Here is a 16,819-nt window from a genome sequence, read left to right as displayed (position 1 = left end):
TGGGTACTTTGTAGGCTAGTACCCAAGATGGAGCTGACTAAATTTGCAAACCTTGGCAGCTTTTTCCGGTCTTGTGCTGTAGCCCCCTCCCACCCCCCACCCCCAGACCAGACAGTGATGCAGCCTGACAGAATGCTCTCCAAGGTACAACTATGGAAGTTTTTGAGTGTATTTATTGACATACCAAATCTCTTCAAACTCCTAATGAAGTATAGCTGCTGTCTTGCCTTCTTTATAACTGACTTGATATGTCAGGACCAGGTTAGATCCTCAGAGATCTTGACACACAGGAATTTGAAACTGCTCACTCTCTCCACTTCTGATCCCTCTATGAGGATTGGTATGTGTTCCTTCGTCTTACCTTTCCTGAAGTCCACAATCAGCTCTTTCATCTTACTGACGTTGAGTGTTAGGTTGTTGCTGTGATACCACTCCACTAGCTGACATATCTCACTCCTGTACGACCTCTTATTACCACCTGAGATTTTACCAACAATTGGTTGTATCATGGTGTTTGAGCTATACCTAGCCACACAGTCATGGGTATATAGAGGGTAGAGCAGTGGGCTAAGCACACACCCCTGAGGTGCACCAGCGTTATTCATCAGCAAGGAGATGTTATCACCAATCCGCGAAGACTGTAGTCAAGGATCCAATTGCAGAGGGAGGTACAGAGGCCCAGGTTCTGCAACTTCTCAATCAGGATTGTGGGAATGATGGTATTAAATGCTGAGCTATAGTCGATGAACAACTTCCTGACGTAGGTGTTTATATTGTCCAGGTGGTCTAAAGCCATGAGGAGAGCCATTGAGATTGTGTCTGCCATTGATCTATTGTGGAACTAGGCAAACTGCAATGGGTGCAGGTCCTTGCTGAGGCAGGAGTTCAGTCTAGTCATGACCAACCTCTCAAAGCATTTCATCACTGTCGATGTGAGTGCTACCGGGTGATAGTCATTAGGGCAGCTCACTTTATTCTTCTTAAGCACTGGTATAATTTTTGCCTTTTTGAAGCAAGTGGAAACTTCTTCCCGCAGCAATGAGAGGTTGAAAATGTCTTTGAATACTCCCGCCAGTTGATTGGCACAGGTTTTCGGAGTCTACCGGGTACTCCTTCGGGACCTTCCGCCTTGCAAGAGTTCACTCTCTTTAAAGATAGCCTAGCATCGGCCTCTGAGACAGAGATCATTCATGATAGGACAATCCCTCAACCCACGAGTTAACTAATGCTTTACTGGAACATCAACTAATAAACCATGACTTTTTTTTAAACCATTCATGATAGGACAATCCCTCAACCCAAGAGTTAACTAGTGCTTCACTGGAACATCAACTAATAAAACATGACTTGGAGCCACATTGAAGGAATTGAAGTGGGTGGTCAGAAGCTCAGTGAAATCTGTGGAAAGTGGACATGTATATGAGGTTAACAATGCAAGGCCTTTGAAACTGAATGCACGGCTTGCTGTGTTAGGACAAATAATATTATGATGGGTGCACAGGTTGCCATAATGCTTTACAGTGCCAGCTGTAAGATTGGGGTTCAATTCTCATCGATGTCTGTAAGAGTTTGTATGTTTTCCCAGTGAATGCATGGTTAACTCCATATGCTCTGGTTTCCTCTCACATTCCAAAGATGTAGGAGTTAGGGTTATTTCGCTATGGGCATGCTGTGTTGGTGCTGGAAGCACAGTGACAATTGTGGGCTGCCTCAGGCACATCTCGGACTGCACTGGCCATTGACACGAACAATGCAGTTTTATGTTTCAACATACATGCGACAAATAAAGCTGAGCTTTAAAATTGTGGATGCGGGAGAGAGACAACAGCTGGAGTAAGTGAACTTAGCTTTCTTGTTTATGAACGAGCCAGGGAAGGTAATAGAAATACATAATGACAATATTGTTGGGTGGATTTGAAAATAAGGATGAGAATTATAAGCCTGTGGATTTGTTTCACTGTAGGCCAACGTGTACAGGTGGCTGGGTGAATGAGATGAGGTGAGAACTAAGAGAGGGTCAGTAGAAGTTTGAGTGGCATTAACTTAACGGAATGTGGAAGCAGAAAGGCTGACAAGGTGTGCTTTGATGTTGACAATCTTTGGGCCTTTTAGCTTGTGACCCAGCAGCCATAGGAGAACTGGTGTTTCCAGTGAATTTCTGCAATTGTAAGGTGTCTTGTTCACCTGTGCTCTGCCAGCTAGAATCCACATAGAATCAATGCATTCCTGGTCAGCCCCTCTCCTTTCAATATCCATTAAGATGATGTCGTACCATATTCTACTGTCCAACTCCCAATATGGTACTCACTGGGAGCATCGCATGTCACACACCTCTGAACCAATCACATCACCTTCCCAGCAGTGCTGTCAGATTCTTAGACCTTTAATTTGCCTCTGTTGTGGTCACTTTAACATTTCATTGTGCATCCCTCGGTTTGCACAACTATACTTTGCACCATTCCATTCATGCTTTTTGCTGTATTTATTGTCATCATGTATGCTATAAGCTTTACTTTGCAAGGAATTTCATTTCACCCTGGTGTGTATGGTCTTAAATCTAACTCTAAAACTGACTGAATTAACCTGTATTTATTTTGTTCTTTTACTATACCGCCATCTTCTGTTTCTGCAGCAGTTGGGGCTTGTGATCTACTTTGTACCTTGGGATCTGTTATTGGTGGTTCCCCCATCTCCCCAGCCCCTAACACACGTCCACTTTCTCCTTTTCAGCTTGCCCTGATGGATTTCATGGCCTTGACTGTCAGCAGATGTGCAACTGCAGAAATGGTGCCAGATGTGATCCTGTGACTGGAACGTGTCACTGTCCCCCTGGCTGGCTGGGACCTCAGTGCAAGCAAGGTAAGCTTACCCAGGTGGGAGGGGGGATTTTGGCAGGGCGATGGGTCGTTGGTGCATGGTGAAGGCAATTTTGGAAACAATTGTTGGCACCCTGTTATGTCTCATATTAAATGCATCTTAGGTGCAGTAGAATTTTGAAGCAACTGTGTTAAATTTTATCTCTGTGTCTCTGTCCTTTTCACCGTTCTGCACAAGTCTTCCTTGAGGCTGTTACCATCGTCTTCACTGGTTGATTTATTTCTGAGCGTCAATATTCTGCAAGCTTTGAAAATGTCTCAGCAGTCACAAAACAATCAGACTCTCATTGAGGAGCTTCTACTTCATACGAAAGTAAAAGTTTGCTAATTCTGGAAATCAAAACAAAGTACTGGAAATATTCAGCAGATCATTCAGCATCTGTGAAGCGAGAAACAACATTAACATTCAAGGTCAATGAAACTTCCCTCTTCATGCGTGAAGTTGCTCATCCCTGGCACCATTCTAGTAAATCCCACTGGGATACATTTTTATAAATCAGACTGCAAGTGTAATACTATTCTTCCACTGAGGTTGGGTGGGATTACAACTAGAGGTCATGGGTTAAGAATGGAAAGTGAAAACTTTAAGGGGAACAAGAGGGGAGAGTGTGGTGCATATGTTCAATTTCAATGGTAAAAAAAGTTTGGATACGTAGATGGAGGGTAGGAGGGAGGAGGGATATGGTCCCGGTACAGGATGGGAGTAGCCAGTTTAAATGGTTCATCATGCACTAGATGGGCTGAAAGGCCTGTAATTTTCTCTGACTCTGTGACTTGACCCTGGCTTCCCTCTAATCTGGAAAGCAACACTTCTCTGATACAGTACTTTGCAAGTGGAATATTGACCTTTTATTTCCACCTGAACCCCTGTCAATTTAATTTCATGGTCTATTATGTGACACATTATCAAAGCATCTTTGAAAGCTCACTTTCACTAACTACCGAGCTACCCTTTTTTGAGTATGTTCAGCAGTCTCTTTTATTTTGGATTTGGATTATTTTGGATTTTGGTTGTTTGTTGGTTGTTCATTCTTCACTCCTCTGTCGCATTCATCTCTTTCTATTTATCTGTACCTCCTCCACACAGATCAAATGTGATGAACAATTCCTGGCAGTCCTCTCACAACTGATGCCAAAACCACGTTTAGTCTCTTGAGGTTGTAACCTCTTGCAGAAGTTTCCTCTGTTCATCCATTCCCTCCCCTTTCTCTACAACTTAAAGCAAGTTTATATCCTAACATTTGCCAACTAAGCTTCAGGTCTAGGATATACCTCCGCTTCCTTGTCCACAGACACTGTCTACTTTCAGACTTTTTTTCTGTTTTTATTTAAGATTTGCAGTGTACTAGTGGTTTTAGTTAACTCATCCATTCTCTCCAGAATATATTCATAGAATTTGTATGGAAATATCTCATACAATAGGATGATTTTATTATTAAAACATCCATTACAACCATTGATCAGCAGGATAACCACTTATCAGATTGTTATGTGTTGCATTTGTTTCCGCTGCAAAACAACTTTGTGCTGTTCGGTTGACACTTGCTGCTGAATGACTAAATGCTGCACTGTATTCTGGTCATCTCTTTCCACAGCCTGTCCTGATCAGCGATACGGAGAGGGCTGCAGCCAACATTGTGATTGCTACAATAGTGCGGCATGTGATCATGTGACTGGCCAGTGTCGCTGTGCTCCTGGATGGATAGGAACCATGTGCCAACAGCGTAAGTAATTGTAAACAAGAGCGGTAAGGGGAAGTTGGCTTTTGGACCCATTGACAATACAGAATGCCCACATTGACCTGATTGTGGGTATCGTGACTAGTATATCAAAGACTGAATGCTTCAGTCTCATTAGCGATCCATGACTTCTTTCATAGCAAGAGTCATTCAAAGGTTGTGTTGCTCTGGAAACCATTCCCCAACTAACTCTCGACACCATAAAATTGATGTCTGGTGAGTATGGGGGTAGGTGTGGGGGGGGGGGGGATTGTGAATATTTTTGCATTTGTTGACTGGTAGTGATAAGACCATAAGACCTCAAGACGTAGGAGTAGAATTGGGCCATTCAGCCCATCAAGTCTGCTCTGCCATTCCATCATGGCTGATCCCGAATCCCACTCATCCCTGCCTTCTCACCGATTCCTTTGATGCCCTGACCAATCAGGACTCTATCAACTTCTGCCTTAAATATACCCACGGACTTGGCCTCCACCGCAGTCTGTGGCAGAGCATTCCACAGATTCACTGATCTCTGGCTAAAAAAATTCCTCCTTACCTCTGTTCTAAAAGGTCACCCTGCAATTTTGAGGCTGTTCCCTCTAGTTTTTGATACCTCTACCAGAAGAAACATCCTTTCCACATCCACCCTATCTGGTCCTTTCAAAATTTGGTAGGTTTCAATTAGATGCCCCCCCCCACATTCTTCTAATTTCCAGTGAGTTCAGGCCCAAAGCTGCCAAAGGCTCCTCATATGGTAACCCCTTCATTCCTGGAATCATCCTTGTGAACCTCCTCTGGACCCTCTCCAATGACAACACATCCTTTCTGAGACATGGGGCCCAAAACTGTTGACAATACTCCAAGTGTGGCTTGACTAGTGTCTAATAAAGCATCAACATTACCTCCTTGCTTTTATATTCTATTGAAATAAATGCCAACAATGCATTTGCCTTCTTTACCACAGACTCAACCTGTAAATAACCCTCTGGGTGTCTTGCACGAGGACTCCTAGGTCACTCTGCTCTTCTGATGTTTGAACCTACTCCCCATTTAGATAATAGTCTGCACTATTGTTCCTTTTGCCAAAATGCATTATCGTACATTTCCCAACACTATTCCATCTGCCACTTTTGTGCCCATTCTTCCAATTTGTCTAAGTCCTGCTGCAATTGCATTGCTTCCTCAGCACTTCCTACCCCTCCACCTATCTTCGCATCTTCCACAAAATTTCTTCCATTATCTAAATCATTGACAAACAATGTGCAAAGTAACAGTCTGAACACCACTAGTCACTGGAAACCAACCAGAAAGTCCCCCTTTATTCCCACTTACTGTCTCCTGCTTGTCAGCATTCCTCCATCCTTGCCAGTTTCTTTCCTGAAATGCCTAAGGATTTTTTTCTTGTTAAGAAACCTCATGTGTGGTACCTTATCAAACAACTTCTGAAAATCCAAGTTAATGGCATCCACTGCCTCTCCTTTGTCCACCCTGCTTGTTACTTCCTCGAAGGACTCTGACAAATTTGTCGGACAATATTTCCCTTTACATAAACCATGCTGACTTTGACTTATTTTATCATTAGTCTCCAAGTACCCTGAAATCTCATCCTTAATACAAGACTCCAACACTTTCCAACCACTGCAGTTAGGCTAACTGGCCGATAATTTCCTGTCTTTTGCCTTCCTCCCTTATTAAAGAGTGGAGTGACATTTGCAATCTTCCAGTCCTCCAGAACCATGCTAGAATCAAATGATTCTTGAAAGATCATGACCAATGCATCAGTTATTTCTTCAGCAGTCTCTCTCATGTCTCTGGGATGTAGTCTATCTGGTCCAGGTGACTTAGCCCCCTTAAGACCATTGAGTTTGCCTGGCTTATTTTCCTTTTATTGGTTATTGGTTATATTCGATACCTGTACCTGGCTTGAAGCCCGAGAAGAATTTATTCATCATAGATAATAGCTTAATAAGCACTCACACTGGCTGCTTGACACTCACGATCTCTGGCACACTGCTGGTGTCTTCCACAGTGAAGACAGATACAAAGTACCCATTTTGTTCTTCTGCCAGTTCTTTGTCCCCCATTACTAACTCACCAGCATCATTTTCTGGTGGTCCAACATCAACTCTCACCTCCTTTTACTCTTTATATAGCTGGAAAAAAGCTTTTAGTATCCTGTTTTATATAATTAGCTAGCTTGCCCTCATATTTAATCTTTTTCCTCCTTATAGCTTTTTTAGTTGCCTTTTGTTGGATTTTAAAAGCTTCTCAATCATCCAACTTCCCACTCACTTTTGCTACCTTTTATGCCCTTTCCTGGATGAGGAAGGGGAAATATGGCAGTGCCTTTAAGTTGCTTTTCAATTATATTGGTTTTAGTTTATCATTGTCACACATACTAAGATACAGAGAAAAGCTTTTGTCGCATTCTGTTCATTCAGTTCAAATTAGTACATGACACATTGAGGAAGAACATGCTAAAACAATAACAATGCAGGAAAAGTGTGTAACAGCTACTGAGAAAGTGCAGTGGAGATAAACAATAAGGTGTAAGATCATGAGGTAGATTGTAAGGTCAAGACTCCAACTTATCATACTAGATAAATGTTTTCAGCATCATTGACAATTAAAAAAGGATCTAGAGCTTTTCTGGCTCATACTGCTATATTCTTCAGGGTGTCATCGAAATATTGGCTATAATCGATACCTGTACCCGGCTTGAAGCCCGAGAAGAATTTATTCATCATAGATAATAGCTTAATAAGCAATTGGAGTTCTGAACAACACCTTCAAATTAACTTTATCTTATAAGGCTACCTAAATAGATTTAATTTTGTTTAAACGATTTGACCTTCTCCAGCTTTCTGCCTCCATTGTAAAATCAACCATATAAGCAACTGGCAGTTTTGCTGTTTCAATTTATGTCCACTGGACAAGAATCAAGATTGGGTCATACTCCCCTAGATTCAGGCAGCTCCATCATGGGTTTAGCCACCACACTAAATGGTAATACCTCAACAGCACCGGTGACCCAGGTTCATTTCCCACAGCAGTCTGTAAGGATTTTGTACATTCTCCTCTTGACCACATTTGCTTCTTCCCACATTCCAAAGATGTACAGGGCAGTAGGCTAACTAGTAACATGGACGTAATTGGATAGTACAGGTTTATTGAAACTGTTGCTGTGCTGTATCTCTAATAATTAATAATAAATAATGTAAGATACGTCAGTGATTCTGCTGACAGCTTAATGGATCTGAGGGAAGTTCTATTCCTTTCGTTGTACTGGATTTGCATTGTCTCTGCTCCACCGTTACCCAGATAATTAAAAAGAAGAATGTTGCCGAAGCTTTCCACCTTACCGAGTTGTGTATTTTTCCCTCCTGATAGGGTGCCCTACCGGGTTCTATGGAATGAACTGCTTGCAGCCGTGTGTCTGCAGGGACTCGGCCCAGTGTGACCCCGTGAGCGGAACTTGCGCCTGCCCCAAAGGCTGGACCGGAATCGCTTGTGAGCTGGGTGAGTGTGTGATCATAGATGAACCGGGAGTGAAAGCAATGGAAAAGTATTGTTCGTTGTGAGGGCCTATGTACCAATCCAGCATTCCGCTTGCTATTCAGAGTGTGAAGAAGGACGGTTTGGTGAAGGCTGTCAGCAACAGTGTAGCTGCAGGAACGGGGGAACCTGTGACCGACACTCTGGAAAATGCACTTGCAGACCCGGCTGGATTGGAGAAAAATGTCAGACTCGTAAGTAAAAGTTATGGTTTCTTATTGTTATGCTAGACCAGGGATGAAAGCAAGTGCCACCCATTGAAAGATTTGTGCTGGGTTCCTATCAAGGCTAGTTTGTAACTGGACTTGCTTTCTTTTTCTTTCAAATTTCTCTTCCTGATCTCCCGCTGGTTTTTGAACTGTTGGTGATTCTGAAAGGACCATGAAAGCATCACCTACCTAGTGCAACTATGTGAATTGTTTTTCAATTTATTAGAAGGTTGCATTAAATAAAGAAGCTTTCACTATTTTTGCTAGCTCCAGAGTGAGCTCCTCTGTTGTGTAGGTGATAAAGATTCCAAAGCACTTGCTTGTAAAAGAAAAAAAAGGCTTTTGCTGATGTACACTCTGCTCACACATGACTGCATGGCCAAACACTCAAGCAATCACACCATCATGTTTGCCAATGACACGACAGTGGAGAGATTCATCACCAACGACAATGAGACGGCCTACAGAGAGGAGGGTAAAGAGCTCGAGGCCTAGTGCCAGGCAAATATCCTTTTCAGTATGTCAACAAGACAAAGGAGATAGTTATCAACTTCAGGAGAACTCACACTCCTCTTTACACTGGCGGCATAGCTATGGAAACTGCAGCAGTTTCAAACCCCTGCGAATCACAGTCAACAAAATGCTGGAGGAACTCAGCAGGCCAGGCAGCGTCTTTGGAAAAGAGTGCAGTTGACGTTTCGGGCCGAGACCCTTCGCCAGGACTCATCACTTTCAGTGTCCCAAACCACATCTTGCACAGTGAAAACAATTCTCTAATGCTTCTATTTTCTAAGGAGCTAGATTTTGTACACTCATACTGATGCCTTTCTACAGATGCGCAGTCGAGCATCCTAACAAGATGCCTCACTGCTTGGTATGGAAATTGCAGTGAGGCGGACAGGAAGATCCTACAGCAGGTAATCAAAACCGCCCAGTCCATCACTGGCACCAGCCTACCCTCCATCAACAAGGGTGCTGGAAAAGAGCCAGTAACATTATGAAGGATCTCACCCACCCTGCTCATGGATTGTTTGCCCCACTCCCATCAGGGAGGTAGCATTGACACCAGGACCACCAGACTCAAAAACAGTAAGGCTGACCAACACCTCCACCCACTACCTGCACCACTACTTTATTATTTCCTGTCAGTCACTTTATGTACATCCTAGTGTCACCTTACGGACACACAGTCAATCTATGCAAATAAGCTATCTCATGTATTTATATTTATTGTCTGTGTTTTTTGTTATTATCATGTTCTTTATCTTTCTTTTTGCGCTGCATCAGATCCAGAGTAACAATTACTTTGTCCTCCTTACCACTGTGCACAGGAAGTGGCATTAAACAATCTTGAATCTTGACTGGACAGATTAAAGGCTCTATTGCACAACTGGTAACCGGTAGTCCAATGGACCCATGCAGCTCTCCTTAAAAGTCCTCTTTCTCTGCAGCTTTGTCACACTAACTGGCAGTTTCCTCAGCAAAATGTCCTACTTCTTATCAAGGAATTTCTCAATAACACTAACTTCAGTCACTCTTAACAATCTCCCTTCAGTCTGCGTACTATGCTGATTCCCTTAATCTAAATCCGCACACTCTTTAACTGAGCAGTTCTTTATTTCTGTGCTCCTAAATCTTCCCGGCCTACACAATACTTGGTAACTGGTTTATTATTGACACATATATGGGGAGACAGTGAAAAACTTCTATCTGCATGCCGTCCAATTGATTATTCCATACGTAAGTATCCGAGGCAGCACAAAAGGAAAAAAGCAGAATGCAGAATACACTGATACAGACAAAGTGCAGTGCAGCTCGGCAAATGAAGTACAAGGGCCACAATGAGGTAGACTGAGAGATGAGAAGTTTATCTTTAAGTACATGAGGTCCATTGAAAAGTCTGAGCACAATGGTATAAAGGCAGTCTTTGAGTCTGGTGGTTCATGATCTCAGGTTGTTATATCTCTCTGACGGGAGAAGGGAGAAGAAGAGAATGCTTGGGGTGGGGTTATGTAAATTATCTTTGATTATGTTAAGTACTTTTTCAAGACAGCAGGAAAAGTAGAGAGAGTCAATGAAGGAGAGGTTAGTTCCCATTAGTGTCCATTTTCTGTACTAGGGAAACTTGTATTCATCTCATTCACTAAGTCTTCGACCACCTGTGATGGGATTAACACCATGATTGACTCTTCCCCAGCCATCTTGCCCTTATCATGTGCTGGAAATACTTTGGCCACCCCTACAGGCAGTAAAAGCCAGCTGTGGATTCAGGTGGGTCAGCCTGCCTGACAACTGGTGATACTGAGTGATATCATTGGCAGTTCTGGTTGTGCATCTGCTTCCAGTGGCCCTTTACAACACATGCCAGGCTTCAATTCGTTTGGGGTTCAGTTTCTCCATCAGGCTTCCTTGGGACTTGGACTCTTCATTTCCTTTTATAGTATAGCTCAGCCTAGGAGGCAATAGCAGACTGACACATGTGAATTCAGCAGCTTGTATAAAATTTTACATGGTCCAGGCTACATCCGCTTCTCACTGCTGCTGTCTGACAGGAGGCATAAGAGCCTTGGGTCCCATACCACCAGGTTCAAGAGCAGTGTGTGGGGAGTACATACTGTATGTAGTATCACCAATTCAACACGTTGTTCCTATGCCTAAATGGAATTAACCTCTGATGTATTGTGGTGCTAATATTGAAACTGCTTTGTCTCCACTGTTCATGAACCAATATCTGGCTTGGCCTTCTAGCTTGCCCAGCAGGATTCCATGGAGAACACTGTGAGGAAAGATGCGAGTGTGAAAATGCCATTTCCTGTCATCATGAGACAGCAGCCTGCCAATGCACCCAAGGCTGGCGGGGGAAGAGATGTGACAAACGTAAGTACTGACTTCGGGTCTTCGCAGAGTGTGAGACCCAGTTACCAAATTACAGAGCAACATTCACAATAGAGCAATGTTTGTCTAGGCCACAGAGAGTGTGACTGGATATGCGGTCATAGTATGGTGGTTATGGTTTACAACAACTGCTCTTGGTAATATTAGCCTGTTAGTGACGAAGTACACAATCCAAACACCAAGATCTGTTAGTGAACACAATCTAAGATGCTGTCATTACCATGTCATATACAGTACAGAGCTGGATTTTATCATTATGATGCTATTGGCTTTTCCTACCATTGCACAATGGAGCTGGCACCATCTTTGGGATTTTTGTGCCTACATAGTTGGATGTGGAAATGCTGAGGTTTCTGTCAATAGTTCAGTGCTTCTCCATGGGCTATTCAATTCCGTAACTTTCTCCAATGCTGACAAGAGAACATAGAACAGCACAGAACCTTTGGCCATTTTTCTTTCTTTCATGTATCTATCTAAGTCTCTTAAATCTCCCTAATGTGTCTGCCTCTACTACCATCCTAGCAGTGTGCTCTATGCACATTAGCACCTGTCTCTGATATCTTTGCATGCTTTCCCCAATCATCTTAAAATTATACTTGTCATGTATTAGCATTGCTGTGTGAAAAAAGACACTGGTTGTCCACTCTATTTATGCCTCTCATCATCAGGTAATCAGTAAACTGATTGAAGGTTATATGTTCATGAACTATTCTCACTATATTTCATCTAGAAAATGAATTTTTTTCTGTGTGTAGTTGAGTTTTGTGTTGGTGCGTGGCCAAGTGGTTAAGGCATTGGTCTAGTGATCTGAAGGTCGCTGGTTCAAGCCTCAGCTAAGACAGCATGTTGTGTCCTTGAGCAACACACTTAATCACACATTGCTCTGCGACAACGCTGGTGCCAAGCCGTATCGGCCCTTGCCCTTCCCTTGGACAACATCACTGGCATGGAGAGGGGAGACTTGCAGCATGGGCAACTGCCATTCTCCCATACAACACTGCCCAGGCCTGCATCCTGGAAACTTTCCAAGGCGCAATTCTATGGTCTCTTGAGACTAACGGATGCCTAAAAAAAAGAGCTTAAGTTTGTAATGGACAAGCTAGAATTAACATACAGCAAGTTCTCTGGCCCTGCGTACATCATAGCTTCGTTAAACAATTATCTTGAAATGTAAAGGTGTTTTAAGACACCAGCATATTATTTCAATCATGTTAGTGAAATTTCATGTTTTTTATTTTAATCTTGCCTGTCTTAAGTTGAGTTTATTGTCGTATGCACAGGAACATGTATACACAGGTGCGACAAAAAACTTCCTTGCAGCAGCATCACGGTTGGCCAGGTTCTGAATGTTTGAAGGGAAATCATTGTTCTTGAACCTAGTCATTTGGTAATACAGATTTCTGTAACTCCTGGCTAATGGTAGCTTCAAAAAGATGGTGAGGATCTTTGATAATAGATGTGTTGCCTCCCTGAAACAGTATAATACCCAGGGAGAGACGTTCCCTTGATGTGTTGGGTAGAATCACTATTCTCTGCAGCTTCTTACAGTCCTGTGCATTCCATAAGATCGTAAGACATAAGAGCAGAATTGACCCGTCGAGTTTGCTCTGCCATCTGATCATGGCTGACTTATTATCCCTCAACCCCATTTTCCTGCCTTCTCTCCATAACCTTTAACACCATTACTAATCAACAGCCGATCAAATTTCTGTTTCAAATGTACCCAGTGACTTGGCATCCACAGCCAAATGCAGAATCAATTCCACAGATTTACCGCCCTCTGGTGAAAAGAAATCCTCCTCCTCGCAGTTCGAAAGAAACATCCTACAATTTCGAGGCTGTGCCTCTGGTTTTAAACTCTTCCACTGCTGGAAACGTTCTCTCTATTTCCACTCTACCTGGGTCTTTCAATATTTGGTAGGGCTCAATGTAAATCCCCATCACTCTTCTAAACTCCAGTGAGTACAGGCCCAGGGCCATCAAATGCTCCTCATATTCAAATTGTCAACCCAGACCATGATGTAGCCAATCGGAATACTTTCTGCCAATGTTTGTCAGAGTGTTCAGTGTCCAGCTGAACCTCTGTAACCTCGGAAAGTAAGGACACTAGTGAGCTTTCCTTATGATTACCTTTGTGTGCTGGCTCAAGACAGTTCATCCTGTCTATTAATACCCAGGAATTTAAAGCTGCTGATTCTCTGTCCGAGCGAGGACTGGTGCATGCTTGCCTCCTTCCCCTTTTTGAAGTTAACAATCAGCTCTCTAGTTTTGCTGACGATGAGCAAGAGGTTTCAATTGTTTACTCATCCTTTGTAAATTATTGATAATAATAACTAGAACTTGGAATTTTTACTCCTTATTTTGGTGCCTTTTGCTTGAAAGCAGGAATCCTTTCATAACGAGTCCTGGCCACTGACATTAGTGAAGGGAGGTGGGAAACGGGTGGCTTTCTTCCAACTCATCAGTAAATGCCATTGTTTCACTGCTGAAATTTTCTGTGGCATGCCCATTTACAATGCAAGAAGAAAAAATCCAGTAGGGAGTGGTTTTTCATGAGGATCCCTGATTTTTAAAGGAAGGTACACTCTGTTCCTCATCTATCTGTGTTTTTAAAAGCCTAAAAATCCCAATGCTTAGTGGCTTGAAATGAACTTACTTCATTTTGCAGCTGTCGTATCAATAGCTACGAACCTTTTGAAGTTACTTACTAAAGGATAAAAGTTTCTGATTCAGTAGAGATCCTCTAACACATGTCTTATGTCTCCTGCAGCCTGCTTGCCTGGTTACTATGGAGACAACTGTGACCAGAGATGTGACTGCCCATCAGGCGTTGCGTGTAACCATGTGACTGGAGAGTGCGGTTGCCCTGTCGGATTCACAGGCAATGGTTGTGAAGAAAGTAAGAATTTAATCCAAACAGCTGAAAGCCAAATTTTTCACTCCTCGATACAGATATTGTAAACTTTGTAGAAAATATACAGCAAAAAAATAATCAGAGGGCATTTGGCATTTCTTGCGCTCGTTGAAAAAGAAATACCCAGTCAAATTCACATTCTATCACGAGTTCTGTAACCCTGTAGATCACTGTACTCATCCAAGTATGTCCAAATGTGATAAGTGATTTAGCCTTTCCCACCCTGTGGACTATGAGTTCAAGACTTTATAAATGAAAAGATATTTCCTTATCTCTTCTCTAATCTTTTTAATTAACCATATTGTTACATATCCCATAACTGGATAACTTACCAGCAAAGATAGAGAGGTCCGTTGAAGTCTGATGTCACTATTTTCAAATGTTTTTATTTATAAAGGGGCACAAAAGTAAGGTTAATACAAACATTCAGATAATGCACATCACCAATACTCAATCTAAAGCGCGGGTATAGTAATAATCATCATTAAGAAGTAATCTCGGCTGTTGTCTAGGGGATAATATATTGTCCGTTGGAAATATAAAAGTCATTCAGAAGTCTGCAGACTTTAGCCTTTCGGGGAATCGCTGGGTTTCACGTGTTTTAGAGGGATCGGTGAAAAATGAAAAAAAACTTGCCTGGGTCTTTATGAAGCCACTCCGTAAAATCAGGGGAACGTTGTTGCCCCGTTGTTAGTTCGAAGTCCTTCTCGGTAGTATCAGCCACCCGCTCCCCAGGAAAAGGAGTTAGGAGCACACGTGGCGTTGAGTGGCTTCCAGCTCTCCCGGGAGCACTGAGCGAGGGTGTCCTTCTGGTGCATCGCTACGGTAACGCCTCCTGCCGTCCGATTTTATCTTTACTTGCAGAGTTGTAGATGTCCATCAAAGTAGGGTGATGCAATCTCCACCCCCGCATTGCCCGAGGGTGTCCATATCCATGGTAGCTGTCACGTAGCAGGGACATGCACGTCACACAGGTGCCTCTAAGAACAATGGCCAAAAACGTTGCATTGTCTCTCACTTCCGAGACCTGAATTAATAGCGATCTTGCGATTCTCCAGAAGGAGGGGGCTGCTCCCGCTCCTTCGGCCCCTCAGAGCTGTGGTACATTTATAACAATATAACCATATAACAATTACAGCACGGGAACAGGCCATCTCGGCCCTTCTAGTCCATGCCGAACGCTTACTCTCACTTAGTCCCACTGACCCGCACTCAGCCCATAACCCTCCATTCCTTTCCTGTCCATATACCTATCCAATTTTACTTTAAATGATAATACCGAACCTGCCTCTACCACTTCTACTGGAATGTAGAAGTAATGTAATTCTGTTTTGCCCATTTTGAATTCCTCTGCAAAGGGAAATATATCATTCCTCTTTACAACATGCCACAATCCCTCATAATTTTATACCCCATTGTATTAAATTATATAAGATCACAAGAGCCCCATGTAGTGTAAACTAAAACAATCTTTGGTGATCCAATCATTCCCAGTTGAATCCTGGCAATATTTTCATATACCTCCACAACCTCTCCAGTGCAATTACGTCTTCCCTGTAATGTGGCATTCAGAGTGGACCCAGTACCCAAGGTGTCATGGATGGTGGCAATTCCTGAATTCTACATCAGTGAAAATGCCTAAGGCTCTCCCTTCTTTCCTTACCCCACTCACATTGGCAGAGTAATTAAACAAATTCACAAATAAATTCCCAGAAATACCAGAGGACAAGCAGTCAAATGAGAAGGAAGATTTGAAGAAAAGAGTATTCAACAAATTGTATTGGAGAAGTTAACTGGTTCTCTGAGTGAGGTATAGGCTCTTTGAGGTGATTTTGAGAAGCTGAGTGACTGAACAAATATTTGGCCAATACAGTGTAATATGGATAAATGTGGTCATCAACATCAGATGCAAAACCGGAAAAGCAAAATATTATTTAAACAATGATGGATTGGAAAATTATATTCAATGGTTTGCATGCCCTTGTGCATCTGTCAGTGAAAGCACATATCCAGATGCAGCAAGCAGTTAAAACAGCAAAAAGCATGTTGATCTTCATTGCAAAACATTCAGTACCGAAGCAAAGATTCCTTACTACAAATCAAAGTCAAGTTCATTGTCATATTTAACACGGTAACAGGCTCTTCCAGCCCAATGAGTCCATACTGCGGAATTACACCATGTGAAAAATTAACCTACTAACCCATATGTCTGTTTGGAACGTGGGAAGAGACTGGAGCTCCCAGAGAAATCACACAGGGAGAATGTACAAATTCCTTACAGAGGAACAAGTATATGTATACACAGGAGTAATGAAAAGCTTATTTACAGCAGCATCACAGGCACATGGCACCCTGTAAGCAGCATTCACCTACAGGACATATATGAAATTGGTAAATTGGCTTATTATTGTATCAAATACAGTGAAAACTTTGTTTTGCGTGTCATACGTTTTGATCATTTCATCACATCAGTATATTGAGGTAATACAAGGCAAGAGCAATTTGAAAATGCAGAATATCATGTACATTTACAGAGAAAGTGCAGTGCAGGAAGACATAAAGGTGCAAGGCTATGACAAGGTAGATTGTGAGGTCAAGAGTCTAACTTATCATACTAGAGGTCTATTCGGTAGTCTTACAACAGCAGGC

The 16,819-nt window shown here is 42.5% G+C and overlaps 1 protein-coding gene across 1 annotated transcript in view; it reads left to right on the top strand.

The window, feature by feature from the left end:
• Nucleotides 1-16,819, top strand: part of LOC132404528 (multiple epidermal growth factor-like domains protein 6) — a 413,466-nt gene that overhangs the window by 366,104 nt on the left and 30,543 nt on the right. The window contains exons 24-29 of the mRNA XM_059988705.1: nt 2,731-2,859; nt 4,472-4,600; nt 7,988-8,116; nt 8,218-8,346; nt 11,110-11,238; nt 14,027-14,155. Of these exons, the coding sequence (XP_059844688.1) occupies nt 2,731-2,859; nt 4,472-4,600; nt 7,988-8,116; nt 8,218-8,346; nt 11,110-11,238; nt 14,027-14,155 (774 nt within the window). The remainder of the gene's footprint in view (nt 1-2,730; nt 2,860-4,471; nt 4,601-7,987; nt 8,117-8,217; nt 8,347-11,109; nt 11,239-14,026; nt 14,156-16,819) is intronic.

Source organism: Hypanus sabinus, chromosome 2 (genome assembly GCF_030144855.1).
Source record: "Hypanus sabinus isolate sHypSab1 chromosome 2, sHypSab1.hap1, whole genome shotgun sequence".
In the NCBI taxonomy this organism is placed as follows: Eukaryota; Metazoa; Chordata; class Chondrichthyes; order Myliobatiformes; family Dasyatidae; genus Hypanus; species Hypanus sabinus.
The sequence above is the reverse complement of the archived record's forward strand: the minus strand, read 5'-3'. Positions and strand labels throughout refer to the sequence as shown.